Source organism: Staurois parvus, unplaced genomic scaffold, assembly GCF_062004578.1.
Source record: "Staurois parvus isolate SC_StPar_1 unplaced genomic scaffold, SC_StPar_1.0 ptg000959l, whole genome shotgun sequence".
Taxonomy (NCBI): Eukaryota; Metazoa; Chordata; class Amphibia; order Anura; family Ranidae; genus Staurois; species Staurois parvus.
Genome location: NW_028318755.1, coordinates 283,272 through 298,192, shown reverse-complemented (window position 1 = coordinate 298,192; position 14,921 = coordinate 283,272). Strand labels below are relative to the sequence as shown.

Below are 14,921 nucleotides of genomic sequence, written 5' to 3'. Positions count from 1 at the left end.
ATGTGTTTCAAACAATGTGTCTAGACCTAGAATAGCTGTATGCATAGATTTTAATTAAAAAGTTTTAAATAGATATTCCTTGTCTTGTTTATGGCAAAACTGCAATCTTTAACATCCTTGTACAGAGGTGGACATGGCACCCACATTGAAATTCTCTTCACCGTAAACAAGTACACTATGAATATTTAGGACCTTTCCAAATCTAATCAGACAAACTTGCATTTTACAATGCTGGTAGATTTGCTAATCACCTGCTCTGAAATTCCCGGACTCTCCACATATTTATCCAAAAACAGGTTAACCCAACATAACAAAGGTAAGGTAATTACCTTGTGCATAAATTAACATTGTAAGGAGTTCTTATTCTATCCTTTTGATATGAAAAAATGCAGTTTGTATGGTCCACTATTGGTGCCAACTTCACATTCATGAATGTATATATAGTGCATTTACTCATATTTTATACATATAATTATATCTATGATGCACACTTTTTATATGCCTACATATTCCCCCACTTGGGTCGGTTCTGACTAGGACTAATCCATAATCAAACTGTTCAGACATTTCCTGCTCTTAAGATTGATGCCAGCTCTATGCTTCTCTTATTTTCCTGGATTGTTCTTAATTGTCTTTTTGCACAACAATATAAACCAAACAGTACACATACTAATATAAACTGAATAACCACGAAAATCATGGAAAGAGTTTGCAACAGTGGGTGAGTGAAAGTGTTATAGTGTATGCTGAAATTCTTTTGAAATTTTATTAGAACTAATGATGTTTTCCTTTACCAGTTCCTGTAACTAATTTTCCTACTATCTTAAATAATGTATCCAATTCAACTGTAAGTGGTGGTATTTTCTTAAATAAAGCAGAGATTGTAGATTCCCATTTGCCAAGCTCAGTTTGCTCAATGTCCACAGATATTTGACTCATCTGAATATTTGCTCGTATATCCTCATCTCCAATTGTCAACAATCCATCAGTGAGGTTCACACACCAACCAGTGATAGGTGTCCGGCACTGAACTTGTCTCTGCCAAGTAAACCCCTAATGCACAGACCTTTGAATCATCTCCATGAATGATTCTTTTCCAAGCCGATTTCATATTTCTGCAGTTGAACCATGCAGCTCCCAGAATGTGTAGCCGCACAGCCATCAACGTACTCAAGACGCTCAAAGGAACAGGAACAAAGCCAGACTTGGCTACTTGGTTCTCCTTAATGATGAGACTGCTTTGTGGTAGCAGTTCTTTCAGTACGTTAGAGCCATTTGCCACCTCCACCTCACCAAGGATAATCATCTTATACATGGGAAAGGGTGTTGTTGACCATGTAGGGATGTCGATGGTCAGAGGTATTTTCTGCTTCTTGATGTGATCTTTTTTGCAAAGATTATTTAGGCTCCTTATTTTAGCAAGAGCAAAGTTTTTACAGGTCACACCACTGATTTTAATCAGACTGAATAATAAAGTTGAGTTCATTATCCATGGCTATTCTCCTTGTTTAATTTCTTGAAGTCCTTGGCTCAGGTGTTCACTCAGAAAGTTCCCTATCATACCACATATCATAGTTTTGGATACATTATTAGTTTGAAGTGTTTTATTCAGTGCACTCACCTCCGTTTGAATGTTCTGTAAATCTGCAGCCATGGTGTGAATATTCTGAATGTCAATTTTCATTTCATCTAGAGTGTTAAAATCCACTATTTCCCCTTTAAGCAGTGTCTGTAACAATCCAGCCACAAAATATTGTTCTCTTATATTTAAACTCTCTATGTCAGCCTTAGTCCAAATTGAACTACCCAAACTGAGTCCTGATATTATTTCCGTACCCAGGTCCCTCTGAAATGTTCTTAAAATTGAGCCCTTGTGTAGCATCCCAAAATAAATTTAGATGTGTTTGAAAGACCGTTTTAAGCAACGCATGAGGATGGCCGCTTGATCCTCCACTGCCAGGCACATCGGCTCCTTCCCTGCCTCCTGGGGAGCCTGTTCTGTCCCCCACCCTTGCCCTCTTCCTCCGCTGACCCCTCCCGCGCCACCTATGGAAAAGAAATTGGAGGCCTCCAGCACTCAATTGCGGCCTACTCGCCTGCAGAAGCCCCGGCCTTGATTTCATCCGCTTCCCCGCCGCTACACACAGGCAGCCCAGATGCCCCTTCAGACCTGGAGAGCCTGCCTGACATCCCTGCAGACCTCCCACAGCCCCCCTTGCAGGATGCAAACCTCCAGGCCAGGTTTTAGACCATGCTGCAGCAGGAGCTTCACACCACCACTGCCAGATTAGCGACTCATCTCACCAAGGAGATTCGCGAATTGGGAAGCCGCATTGATGTTCTTGAAGATAAGATGGACGCCGCAGCTACGGTGATAGAAAATCATGAACAGGACCTATCAGATCTGAGAAAAGAGCTTGATGTGGCTCTCTTGTGTCTGGAAGACTTTGGGAATAGGTCATGTCGGGGTAATCTTCGCTTGCGTGGCCTGCCCGAAGCCATTGTTGACCTCACGTCCACTGCTACCTCGCTTTTTCAAAAGTTGGATCCAGCGATACCGATAGACCACGTGGAGTTCGATCGCATTCATCGGGCCCTGGGTCCAAAAAGGTCTGAGGGTCCTCCCAGGGACATCATAATTAAATTCACCTATTACCGTACGAAATAATCACTCCTTCGCTCTGCGTGAGACAAGCAGGATCTTCGCTTTCAAGGGCATCCATACCAGCTGTTTGTGGATCTGGCACCATCCACCATACATAAAGTTGACTGATGAAACCCTTCACGTCAGTCCTCTTGAACCGTCACATCAAGTACCTATGTGGCTTTCCATTTAAGCTTACATTCGTGCACCAAGGTCATAGCCATATTGTCCACAATCCGGAAGAGGCCAAGTCGACCCTAGAGGCGCTACACCTTCTGCCCTCGCGGCATACCTCCAACAGCCCGGTGCGGGCTGGGGTGTAAATGGGAGAAAGTTGATAGCTGTAAACGCTCCCTCCCAAGTACCCCCCCTTGATCCACTGCCGTGACTCTCCGCGTTTCTGATGGGGCGCAGACCTTGACTGGCCCTTGATGGGCGAACTTTTCGTATGTTTTGTATGTTTCTTGTTTTTAGTTTTACAGTTTGAAATGTTCTTCTATGCAATACTGGTCTGTACTGGTGGTGATCCTTTGTGATGTTTTTGTTTCCGCTAATTTTACTGTTCTTCCTGGATTTTGTTTATGCGGATCCCCGGTTTCTGCCGGCTCCTTGTGTTTTTTTTTTTTTTAAGGGGATGGGGGTTATTTTGCCTTTTAATATATACCGGGGGTCTTCCTGGCTCGTGGTCCTATGCCTTATATGGTTGGTGCCGGATTCCGATCTATCGGGGCTGTGACCCGGGAATGCCTCATCTCTATTATGTTGATATGTCTGTGTACCTGTTTACATTTTCTTTGTATATTATGGTGTCATATTATGCATTTCTTAAGGTCATATACTTTACATTGTCTTTTTGCCTGTTATGTTCCCCCCCCCCTTTTTGTTTTTTTCTTTCCTCCCTTCCCTTTTTTTCTTCCTCCTTCCTTCCCCTTCCCCCTTTCTTCCACTCCCCATGAAGGTTCTTTTTGTACTATGCTGTTTATGACACACCCATGTGTCTGGTGGTAGAGCTACCCCCTATGTGTGTCCTTGTGGTTGGGACGCAATTTCCACTGATTGTGGTTTCGTTACACTACCTTAGAGTGTACATTTTCTTCTGTCTCTTGTTTCTTGTCTTTTTTTTTTGTTATCCTTTCTCACGGATCGGGGCAGCCCAGGGTAAGGTTGCATTTGAGAATTGGACCGTTATTCTTAGCATATTTTGGCAGCTGAATTCCCTTGACTCAGTATGGCTTTAAAACCTTTAAAGATTTTAAAATATCCATGGATTTAATTCTCTGACCAAGCGTTCTAAAGTGTTCCATCATCTCTAGTCATCTCGACCTCACCCTGGTCTGATCATGACCCGTTGGTTTTTTCACTGTGCCTTTCTGGTATGGCTCGGCCCTCTTTTCTGTGGAGACTCAATGAATCCGTGCTTACCACTCAAGCTTCTTTTTCCCAGGTTCTCTCGCACATTCAATCCTATTTTATGGACAATGTGGGTTCTGTATCCTCGGCCGTCTCTGTGGGAGGCTCATAAAGCCACCATTAGGGGTCACCTGATTCAGATTGCCTCATCCAGGAAATGGGCCAAAACTCGAGATGTGGTGGCTGCTGAACTTTATCTTCTTTCCACTACACGGGCTGAGAAGACCTTGCGTTGGGCCGGACATAGGTTTTATACATGTGCCAATAAACTGTCGCCAATGTTGGCCAAGAGACATTTGCTAGGTCGCATGCATAAACCTGTTCAACTCCGAGTGAGGGACGGTGGCCTTACCTCGGACCCTGTGAAGATTACACATTTATGGATTTTTTGTCCTCCCTTTACAAGAAACTGAATATTTTTGTCGCGGAACATGCTGATAGTTTTTTCGGTGAGCTGCGCCTACCCTCCTTATCTGTTGCAGCCCGGGATGCCCTGAATGCGGATATCTTCGAATCTGAACTCTACCAAGCCATCAAATCTTTGGGTTTTCTGGGCTCTACTATAAAACATTTTCCACTGTTCTGGTTCCTCACTTGGCGGCCTTTTTCAATTCTTTGAAGCAGGGTTCCCAGCTTTCTTTAGAGTCTCTTCAGGCACATATTACTATGATCCCTAAGAAGTCTGATGATGCCTTAGAACCGCAAGCTTTCAGACTGATCTTGCTGCTAAATGTGGACTTGAAGATTCTGGGAAAGGTTCTGAGCACCCGAATTAATACGTATCTACTCTCACTTATCCATAGAGATCAGGTTGGCTTCGTTCTGGGGCGACAAGCTGCTGATAACATACGTAAAGTCATCCATCTCATTCATATCTTACATTGCCGCAGAATACCGGGGTTTCTTTTATCCCTGGACATTTATAAAGCGTTCGATTTGCTTTCTTGAGAGTATTTGACATATACGCTGTCAAAATGGGGTTTGGTTGACACATTTCTGGCTTAGATCTCAGCTTTATATTCGTTTCCCTCGTCCTCTGTCAAATATGCAGGTTTTTTATTTCCTCATCTTTCTCTATTTTCAGGAGCATGAGACAGGGATGACCACTATCACCTGCTCTTTTTGTTCTCACTCTCGAACCTCTAGCTGTAGCCATTCAAAATCACCTGGATATTTCTGGCGTCCCCTATGCTGGCACTCAATACAAGGCCAACGTTTATGCGGATGATGCTCTTTTGGTTTTAACCAATCCTCTCATCACTCTCCCCAAACTTCAGGTCATATTGGACCATTTTTCGCCTGTTTTTGGCCTTCGCATTAATTTGTTTAAAACCACGGCATTGAATATTACGCTCCCTGCCGACCTGGTTGAACGGTTGCAGACACAATTTCCCTACCATTGGGCATCCCATTCTCTGGCTTATCTTGGCGTTACACTTACTTCCTCCTACTCTGCCTTATTTTCGGCTAATTATTACCCCTTACTGCGCTCTGTTTCTTCCCTGCTTCATTCTTGGCAGTTTCCTTCTTTATCATGGATTGGCCGGATATATGCTGTCAAGATGACTATCTTGCCGAATATCCTGTACTTTTTTTGCAGTCTCCCTGTTCAGGTCCCTGCATTTTTTTCTTTGTCTCCTGCAAAATTGGATTCTCTGTTTTATTTGGGCTCATAAACATCCCAGAGTGCCTAGAGCCACTCTGTATACTCATAGATTACAGGGAGGCTTGGGAGTTCCACATGTTTCTAGATACTATTTGGCGGCTCAGATCTCCCAGTTGTCTATGCTTCATGCCATGACAAATATCCCGTTTATGGGTACTCTTGGAATTACCCAACTGTGTTCCGCTTTCCTTAACTACATTGCTTTGGCTCCCGCCTAAGTTGCGACCTCCGGATATCATGCTTCACAGTTTACGAACCTGGGATTCTGTTTAATATTCGGGTAATTTGATATCATCGTTTCTACCTCTTTTGCCGATTACGCATAATCCTTTCCACCAGGCTTACAACATCCCCCTTCTTTCTCTTGGTGGACCTCCCATTACTTTGTTATTGTACATGATTTTCTGAGCGCTCATACGTTTCCATCATGGGAGTCTCTTCGAGAATCATGGGGGGTCACGCCACGGGAATATTATCGATATTTGCAATTGCTCCACTGGGTCCTGTCCCTCTGTCGTACCTCTACATATCCTTACTGCAAAACACCCTTTGAACATGTCTGTCAACATTCCCCAGGGTCCCCTGGTCTCATTTCTATAATTTATGCCTCTCATAACAGTGGGTACCTCCTCACCACCCCTGTCATGTCTCTCAACAGGAGCGAGATCTGGGTTTCTCGATTGCGGTGGAGGATTGTCGTAGGGCCTGGGGGATGGTGGTGAAATGTTCCTTCAATACCATCACTCTTGCGGCAGCCTACAAAGTTCTGCTGTGGTGATACTGGGTCCCAGCTCAGACTGCTCACTTTAATCTGACTGGCGGAGATGGGCATTTCTGGAACTGTGGTCTACATGGGGACGTCTTCCACATTTGGTGGTCGTGCCCTCGATTGATATGCTTCAGGTCTAGGGTTTTTGGTTTGCTGCAAACGTTATTTCATATTACGGTCCGTAGGGATGCAAGGGTGGCCCTCCTGCATTGCCCAATTTTGGGTCTGTCTAGGTCTCAGCAGAAATTGTTATCCTACCTATTTATTTTGGCCAAATGTGCTATAGCTCAAGCTTGGAGAACCCCTTCAGTTGTCTTCCAGGGAGTGAAGACCCGGATGAATGCTATGCTGATCAATGAACAGATGTCTAGCGTTCTTAAAGATTCTCATCCCAGATTCCTTAAGGATTGGGAACCTTGGATACGTTATTCCCTGCCAACCCTGCCTCCTACTAGTTATGGCCTCTTATAGTCGTTGCCTGTGCTAGCCCTGGATCCGTGATTCTTTTAGTCTTCTTTTGTTCCATATTTTCTCTCGGAATCTTTTTTATTTTCCTTATTTTTTTTCTATGTTTTTATATTTTATTTTTCCTTTTTTCTAACAGTTTTTTTTTTTCTTTTCCCGATAATATGATGGATTGCTGCTGCTATTATTTGGTTTGGCTTTTTGCCGTCCCTCCTTGATGTTGTTGGACATTCCGTTATTTGGCTAATACAAGTCAGCAGGATGTATCTGTTTATGTATGTTATTGTTCTGCTCTGCCCCTGTGTGGGCATATCTTGAGCTTGTTGTATTATTAAAACAAAACTTTCTTAATAAAAATATTGAAATAGATAGTTTTAAACCATGTTCTCATTGATTCTGGGCAACTCTAGAATGTTAAATAAAAGATCATGACAATAAGATTAAAAAAAGAAAAAGTAGGATGGTAGAAGAAAGTCAATGGAAAGTCCATTGCTTGATGACTATTGAAAGAGTCCATTATTCTTAGTCTTTCTAATTCATGTATGTTGGTATCAACACAACATAGCATTTCAGGGCATTCTGTTCTCTCACACTAGCCAACAGTTTCACATAAACTGTGTAGATTTCTCATCCTTCTGTCCTTCGTTTGCAAACGAGTGTTTCTGGTCACATGGATTCACACCTCTTCAACATCTGAAAGACAAAAAATTCTCCAACAAGAGTTCATTAGCAAAGTCCTTTTAACATAGTGTTTGAAGATAAAACAAAGTTTTCTTACTTTAAAAACAAAAATCAGACTGCTGCTTTCACACTTTCTCTCTATTCTCATTAAGAGCAAGGAGCATGCAGTATGTTAAACTTATTAAACCTATATTGCCACTTTGACACAATAAAAATTACAAAAAAGAAAAACACAAGAGCAACCCAAACATTTTATGAACCACACACACAATGTTGAAAAACAGTTTTTTTTTTTTGTTTTTTTTTTTACACATACGGTTGTGCTCAAAAGTTTGCATACCCTGGCAGAAATTGAACTTTTGCCATTGATAATAAAAATATGACTGATCACGCCAAAAATGCTCTTCTATTGAAGGAAATAGATCATATGAAGCCAATTATTATCAAATAGTTGTTTGGCTCCTTTTTAAATCATAATAACAGAAATCACCCAAATGGCCATGATCCCAAGTTTACATACTCTGGAATGTTTGGCCTTGGTACAGACACAAAAAAATGCCAATAAGAGGTTAATGTCCCACATCTGTGGCTTTTTAAATTACAATTAGTGTCAATGTATAAATAGTCAATGTGTTTGTTAGCTCTTATGTGGAAGCACTGACCAGGCTAGATACTGAGCCATGGGGATCAGAAAAGAACTGTCAAAAGTCCTGTGTAACAAGGTAATGGAACTTTATAAAGATGGAAAAGAACATTAAAAGATGTCCAAAGCCTGGAATATGCCAATCAGTACTGTTAAATCACCTATTAGGAAGTGGAAAGTTTGGAGATCTCTTGATAGCAAGCCTGGTTTCCCTGAATAAGCCCTTCTCTGAGCACATGATGACTGAGACTCATTACAATTTCTGGAATCTCAAGACCTCGCACTGAGGAACATTCACCCACATCAGACTCATTCAATGTGCCCAATGCCACTGCATTACTATTTTCCAATGCTCGGTCAGACCCATTCTCTATTTCTAAGCCCAAGTCAGTCTCAACATCTTCCTCAAAACCATTGTCTAAACACCCATTATAGACCTTACTTGCAGCAACAACACCACTCTGTTTCTTTAGACATTTATCTCTGCTAAACATTGAGAATGGTCAACCTTTGCACATTCTGAGCATATCTCCCGTATAGCACACTGGGCATTCTCCAAACATTCTTTAACACATGTAATCTCATTGCATAATTTTGTATTTTCATTGCTTACTTTCATGCATTTTCATGCTTACTTTCTGCGTTAAATACAGCAGCCTGCTGTGCAAGAAATTTCAAGTTTTTAACTTCAGCTTTTAAAAACTCTGCCTCATCTTCCAATTCTTGCTTCTGCTGAAAAACAGATTTGTATTGCTCTGCTGTCCAACCAGCAGCAGAAATGAGTACATACTTTGCCTTATGTGTATTTAACTTTTTGTCACAAATCTTTTCATCCACCCATTTTTGTTCCTGCCACTACGGATCAGCAGATCCTTGTATAGCTTGAACAATAGCCTCAGTGTCCTTTACTTGTGCCACCTTTTTCAAAATTCCCTCTATTATTGATATAAGCACAAATATGCTCACTCAGCACTAAAGCAAGAGTAATGCCACCAAACACTACTGCTTGTTCCAGAATACACTTTAACACCCAGATACTTTTGTTGAGAGTATTTTTTTCATTTTTTTTTGTAACAGCTATCCATAGAACAATTAAAAAATAAAACACCCATCTGTTAATAAGGAACAAGGTACGCTCACCAACTGCTTGGGCTCCTAGGCTTATGATCTTCTACATGTCCTGGTCCTGGGATTCAGATTGTCCTTCTTGGGTCCTCACAGTCTGTCTGTGACCTCAGAGGATCGTTGGATTCTCATAGGATTCTTCTGGTCCACAGCACAGTCCTGTTGTTCAGTTTTGCAGCCTCCAGATAATAATTCTGGGGTTCAACTTGTGAATCAGGCACCTTAAGTCACCACCAGACTTGAGTCACGGCACAGCTTCTGGATCCACCTCACAGGACTGTTGTCACCACCAAGTTCTGTTCCTGAACCTGAAAATGCTCTTCTGGTCCCTTGGATGGCACCAATCTGTTATCTTATATTAATTATGTGGAAGTCCATACAGAAACAGTTCATCAACCAGAAGTACAGACAAGCCAGATGATGGTACCCAGAATACTCATGCAATCATCAGAAACCCTCAGAGGACTCACTTTCTCCTGTCACTTTTTCCAGACCCCTCTTTCTCCTGACACAGCTCAACCAATATACACCTTTTCCCATTGACCAAAGTGTGGCGCAATCTGGTTGGTTTTATGAGCTTGTTTGATCTGATGTGTTTCAAACAATGTGTCTAGACCTAGAACAGCTGTATGCATAGATTTAATTAAGTTAAATAGATATTCCTTTTCTTGTTTATGGCAAAACTGCAATCTTTAACATCCTTGTACAGAGGTGGACATGACACCCACATTGAAATTCTCTTCACCATAAACAAGTACACTATTAATATTTAAGACCTTTCCAAATCTAATCAGACCAACTTGCATTTTACAATGCTGATACATTTGCAAATAACCTGCTCTGAAACTCTCCCTGACTCTCCACATATTTATCTAAAACAGGTTAAACTAACATAACAAAGGTAAGGTAATTACCTTGTGCATAAATTAACACAGTAATGAGTCCTTATTCTATCCTTTTTTTATATGAAAAAAGGCAGTTTGGTCTGCTATCGATGCCACCTTCACATACATGAAAGTGTATATATAGTGCATTTACATATATTTATATATATATATCTATGATACACACATTTTATATGACTACAGTTCTATAGTTGCCTGAGGAAATATATTTTGCAGTGTGTTCACATAGTCTTTTGGAAGAACTCACATTTCTGTGTTGTGTTCATTGATGTACTACTACTACAGGACAATTTTATGGTACAGTTCATAAAGGCCCAAACTAGAAATTATGCTCTGCTGGACCTGGTAATCTCAAACCATGCAGAGCTTATTACGAATGTCCATATAAAAGAACATCTGGGTAGCAGTGACCATAACATGATTTCATTTGTTAGCTGTAAACAACAAGCACATACGGGAAAAATAAAAATGCTCAACTTTAGGAGAGCAAATTGTCCAAGGCTGAGAGCTGCTCTTCAAGACTTAGAATGGGAGGGAATATTGGCATCGATGAACACAACACAGAAATGGGAGTTATTCAAAAAAACTATGTGAACACACTGCAAAATATATTTCCTTGGGCAACAAGTTTAAAAAGCTAAAAAAAAAACTGTGGCTTAATGCCAAATTAAGAATAGGGAGTTATTCTTAATTATGATTTAAAGCTACTCAGAAAACTTCTTGCTACCAGGTTGATGAAGATCATCTCATCTTTGTTGAACATTAAGGGCTTTGGTTGAGCCCTCTCCCCTCCGTTTCCAGTAGCAAGGGGAACCAGACAGGGTTGCCTCCTCTCGAGGTGGCCCAGGTCACTCCTCCAATAGGCAATTATTCCAGGTGGTACTGCCTTGACACTCCACTGTGCATTTTGTTTTGTATATTCTGAGCTGGGGAATGCCCAGAGGCTCTGTTTTGTACAGTTCCACACAACTAAAATTACAATAAACAGAATTAAAAAGATAAAAAAAAAAGTATCCCAATAACTGTGTATTGGTTTACATTAAAGTTATAGCTTGTACAAACTGGGATACAGTATATACTGGAGCTTTTATGTATTTTTTTTATACTGGTAATGGTGGCGATCAGCAACTTATAGTATGACTGTGGTAGAATGGTAGGCAATCTGACACTGACGCTGTGTTGGAACTGACTAAATGGCACTGACAACACCAGTGACACAAATACAATGATCAGTACTAATATTATACATTGATATACTGCCAGGATGAGGCATACCTCAGTCTCAGTGTTGTGATCCTCCATGAAACAGGAATGATCTCATCCTGCTCAGAGGTAACCGGTTTTCTCTTCAATTTTTTATTCAAATGTTCAGATGTAATATGGACCAAATCTACTATACATTGTGTCACAAAGTTCTTCCAAAGTCTCATATTCTGTGGGTAATTCTATTGGAGGTTCAAATTGGCTAATATCATTGAGAGGAGCATTAAAGGAGTACTTTTTTGTCTACAGATATTTGACAGCTTAGTGTAAAGATCAGAAATACATTTGGCTGTTTTTATACCTTTTTTATCGCAGAAGTGTGGAAATTATTGAATTTTTAGTTATTTACAACTAGTGCTTGCATTTTTTCAGGTGGCACAAATGTTTCATCTTCAATCAAATCCAAGCTATGGTGAACTGACATTTATGGAGTGTTATCAAGAGGTCATAGGGGAACTGGCAAAGGTGGAAAAAAAGATTGAAAATCAGAGTTCAGAGACTGTCATCAGAAAAACGAACAATAGCCGTTCTACTTTACAAGCAATAGGAAATGCAGCAGCTGCAGGTTAGTAATTATTTATAACATTGTATTAAGGAACATCACCATCCATATAAAACAGAAAAAATAATCCTTAAGACTAAGTTCACTTTTTTTTCTAAAGTACAGCTTCCCTATGTAGCAATATACCATTAATGTACTTCTGTCGCAGAAAAGAAAAAGCTCTCCCTATACTGTATCCTAGCAGTCACCAAAGATCCATTATCTCTTGCGCTCAAAGACTCAAATCAAACGGGCATTAGTAACAAGCAGCGTGTTGTGTGTTCATCCGCTGGTGATCAGAGGTTGTGCAGCTCTATCATGAAGCTGGGGAAGCTTGATAAAACTGTAGAAGATGATGAAAGAAAGAGCGCACAAACCTTGCGCATTACCTCAATAAATAGTGATTAATTTTATTAAGGAAATATACTCACAAAGTGATGGTATAACAGGCATAAGTAACCATAATCCAAACAGGGTTACAGGTAAATCAAAAAGGGGGGGGGGTGAAGGCTAACGCGTTTCGAAGGGTGCTACAAACAAATACATATACAAATACAAATTCACCTCAAACTATTTACATGAATCATGAAGGTATAACAGGTGGTGATAGAATATAAAATTGATGCAGCGCTAAAAGAACAAAGAACTAAAACCTAAATACAGTAGATACCAGATAGTAAATATAGGTATTGACATAACCCAAATCCACCTAGGGATGAGCAGAAAACAGTGGCCCTTAATAGGCTGATACCAGTGGTTAAGTGCAGTGGTTATGTCAATACCTATATTTACTATCTGGTATCTACTGTATTTAGGTTTTAGTTCTTTGTTCTTTTAGCGCTGCATCAATTTTATATTCTATTCATATTGCCTTTATTGCCTTTGTCTGGTATGGGACAGATGCTGGCTGCTTCCTAGCTTATATTTACTACTTACCATAAGAGCGCAGGAGGATATTTATGTGATTTAGTCTATTACTCTTACCAGTTCACTTCCTGCTGCAGATTATGGATGTATTTGGTTTCATTGATAGTAGACCCATTAATATTGATGAGGTTTTTTCCAAACCTCCGATTGATCCTAATAGTGACCTAGATACTCAGTTTAGGAGACTGGGTCACCTTATGGAGAAAAAAGTTACCACTTGGTGGGATATGATTACGCATGAGAGGTATCTCAAGGACAAATTAGTCCCGAGGCGTCTTAGATGGGATGTTCCCATCAGTGATGGGTTACTAGATACAGAAGACAAAGATGAGTGGTTCAATTTTTTCCAAGAAAGAGGGTTGGAACTGGTTAAATTCCTCCTTAAGAGGAAACAAAAGAAAATGAAACATCTGGAAACCTTGATCTCTGATATTAAGTGTAAACTAGACCCCCTCAAAGATAACCCAGAAGTTATCAATCTTACTAATAGATTATATTAAAGACTTGGAAAAAGTGGATCAGGAGGTAAAATGTAGGAAAATCAAGAAGTATCATAGGGATCTTAATGACTTCCATATAGATCAGGTCTTTAAGTGGCAAAGTACTATAACTGAGACTGAAGCAGCATCTATTAGGACTACACCAGTGAAGGAAATCAGATTTACTACTAATCCTGGACCGTTCAAATCTTCAGATAATGGTCCGAAATCTCCTTATAATTATCGCCCTATGAACCATTCCCCCAAAAAAGGTTGGCAACCACGTAGTGGGGGACAGCCTAAAAAAAAGCCTTTTCAAAGGGGGAAACAATGGAAAAATACTAACCACACACAGGGAAATAATTATCAGCAACCCTATCAGGATTATGCTAGACGTGATAATACATCCCAGAGATACAATCAATATCCATATGAAGTTCCATCTCGACCATACTATGGTCCTTCACAAGGCAGAAGCCCTGGACCTTCACATGGCAGAAGCCCTGGTCCACACTACGGCCATAGGGATTATCACCATCCTTATACTAGCAGCCCTGTATCCACCCACAATAGATATGAACCCTTGAGAACACAACATACTGAGTTTCAACAGAATGAAGGTTTTTTAGAGAGGGGCAGAACCATTCTCAGCCCAGTCCGGAGAAGTTTCGACAGAGGAGGGGATGCAGAGGGAGTTGGAAGGCCAAAAAGAAAAAGAGAGTTGTAGGGGAAGGAGTGTTCAATCTCAGCCCAGTCACACTGACTACTGAAGAACTGTTGGTGTTAGACAAAGGCCTTAAATATGCCCCCCCCGTAGTTGCAAATGGATTTAATATGTATATAGATACCCTCAAATATGTGAGAAAACTTAATATTAAGAAATACTTCCATAGCCTGCCAGGAGCCAAGAATGTGTTATCTAATGCGAGTAGTGATGTCTTTGCCCATACGGGATTAAGGAATAAATCTTTATTCAATCCTCAAGTAACTAACAACAATCAGTTAGAGGTTTTTAAGAAAATGGTTATTAGCGACATGAAGAAACTTAATCCTGGGAAAATGAGGCAAAATAAAGCATTGTACATTGGACAGAAGAGACTGTCCAAAAGGGACAATATAGTCATCAGACCTGCTGATAAAGGGGGGAGTATAGTGATACTTTCAAAGGAGTATTACGAAAAAGAATTGGAGTCACAATTAGGTGACACCAATACATATCTCCCCTTATCAAAAGATCCGACCAGTCAATTTAAAAAGGATCTTGTTGCATTAGTCAAGAAAGAAAAGGATATTAAGGTACTTAATAAAAAAGAAGCGTTATATCTGGTTCCAGATGTATGTAGATTACCAGTTATCTATACCCTACCGAAGATGCATAAAGATCCTGTGAATCCACCAGGGCG

The 14,921-nt window shown here is 40.5% G+C and overlaps 1 protein-coding gene and 1 pseudogene across 1 annotated transcript in view; one reads left to right on the top strand and one right to left on the bottom strand.

Annotated features, from left to right (window-relative positions):
• Positions 1-559: 559 nt before the first annotated feature.
• LOC149441689 (uncharacterized) lies at positions 560-1,684 on the bottom strand (annotated as a pseudogene).
• A 567-nt stretch (positions 1,685-2,251) lies between these two features.
• The window catches only part of LOC149441688 (zinc finger FYVE domain-containing protein 26-like), a gene marked incomplete at its 3' end in the record, with an annotated part of 275,032 nt that continues 262,362 nt past the window's right edge, over positions 2,252-14,921 (top strand). The window contains exons 1-3 of the mRNA XM_089657042.1: positions 2,252-2,610; positions 4,089-4,386; positions 11,944-12,136. Of these exons, the coding sequence (XP_089513168.1) occupies positions 2,252-2,610; positions 4,089-4,386; positions 11,944-12,136 (850 nt within the window). The remainder of the gene's footprint in view (positions 2,611-4,088; positions 4,387-11,943; positions 12,137-14,921) is intronic.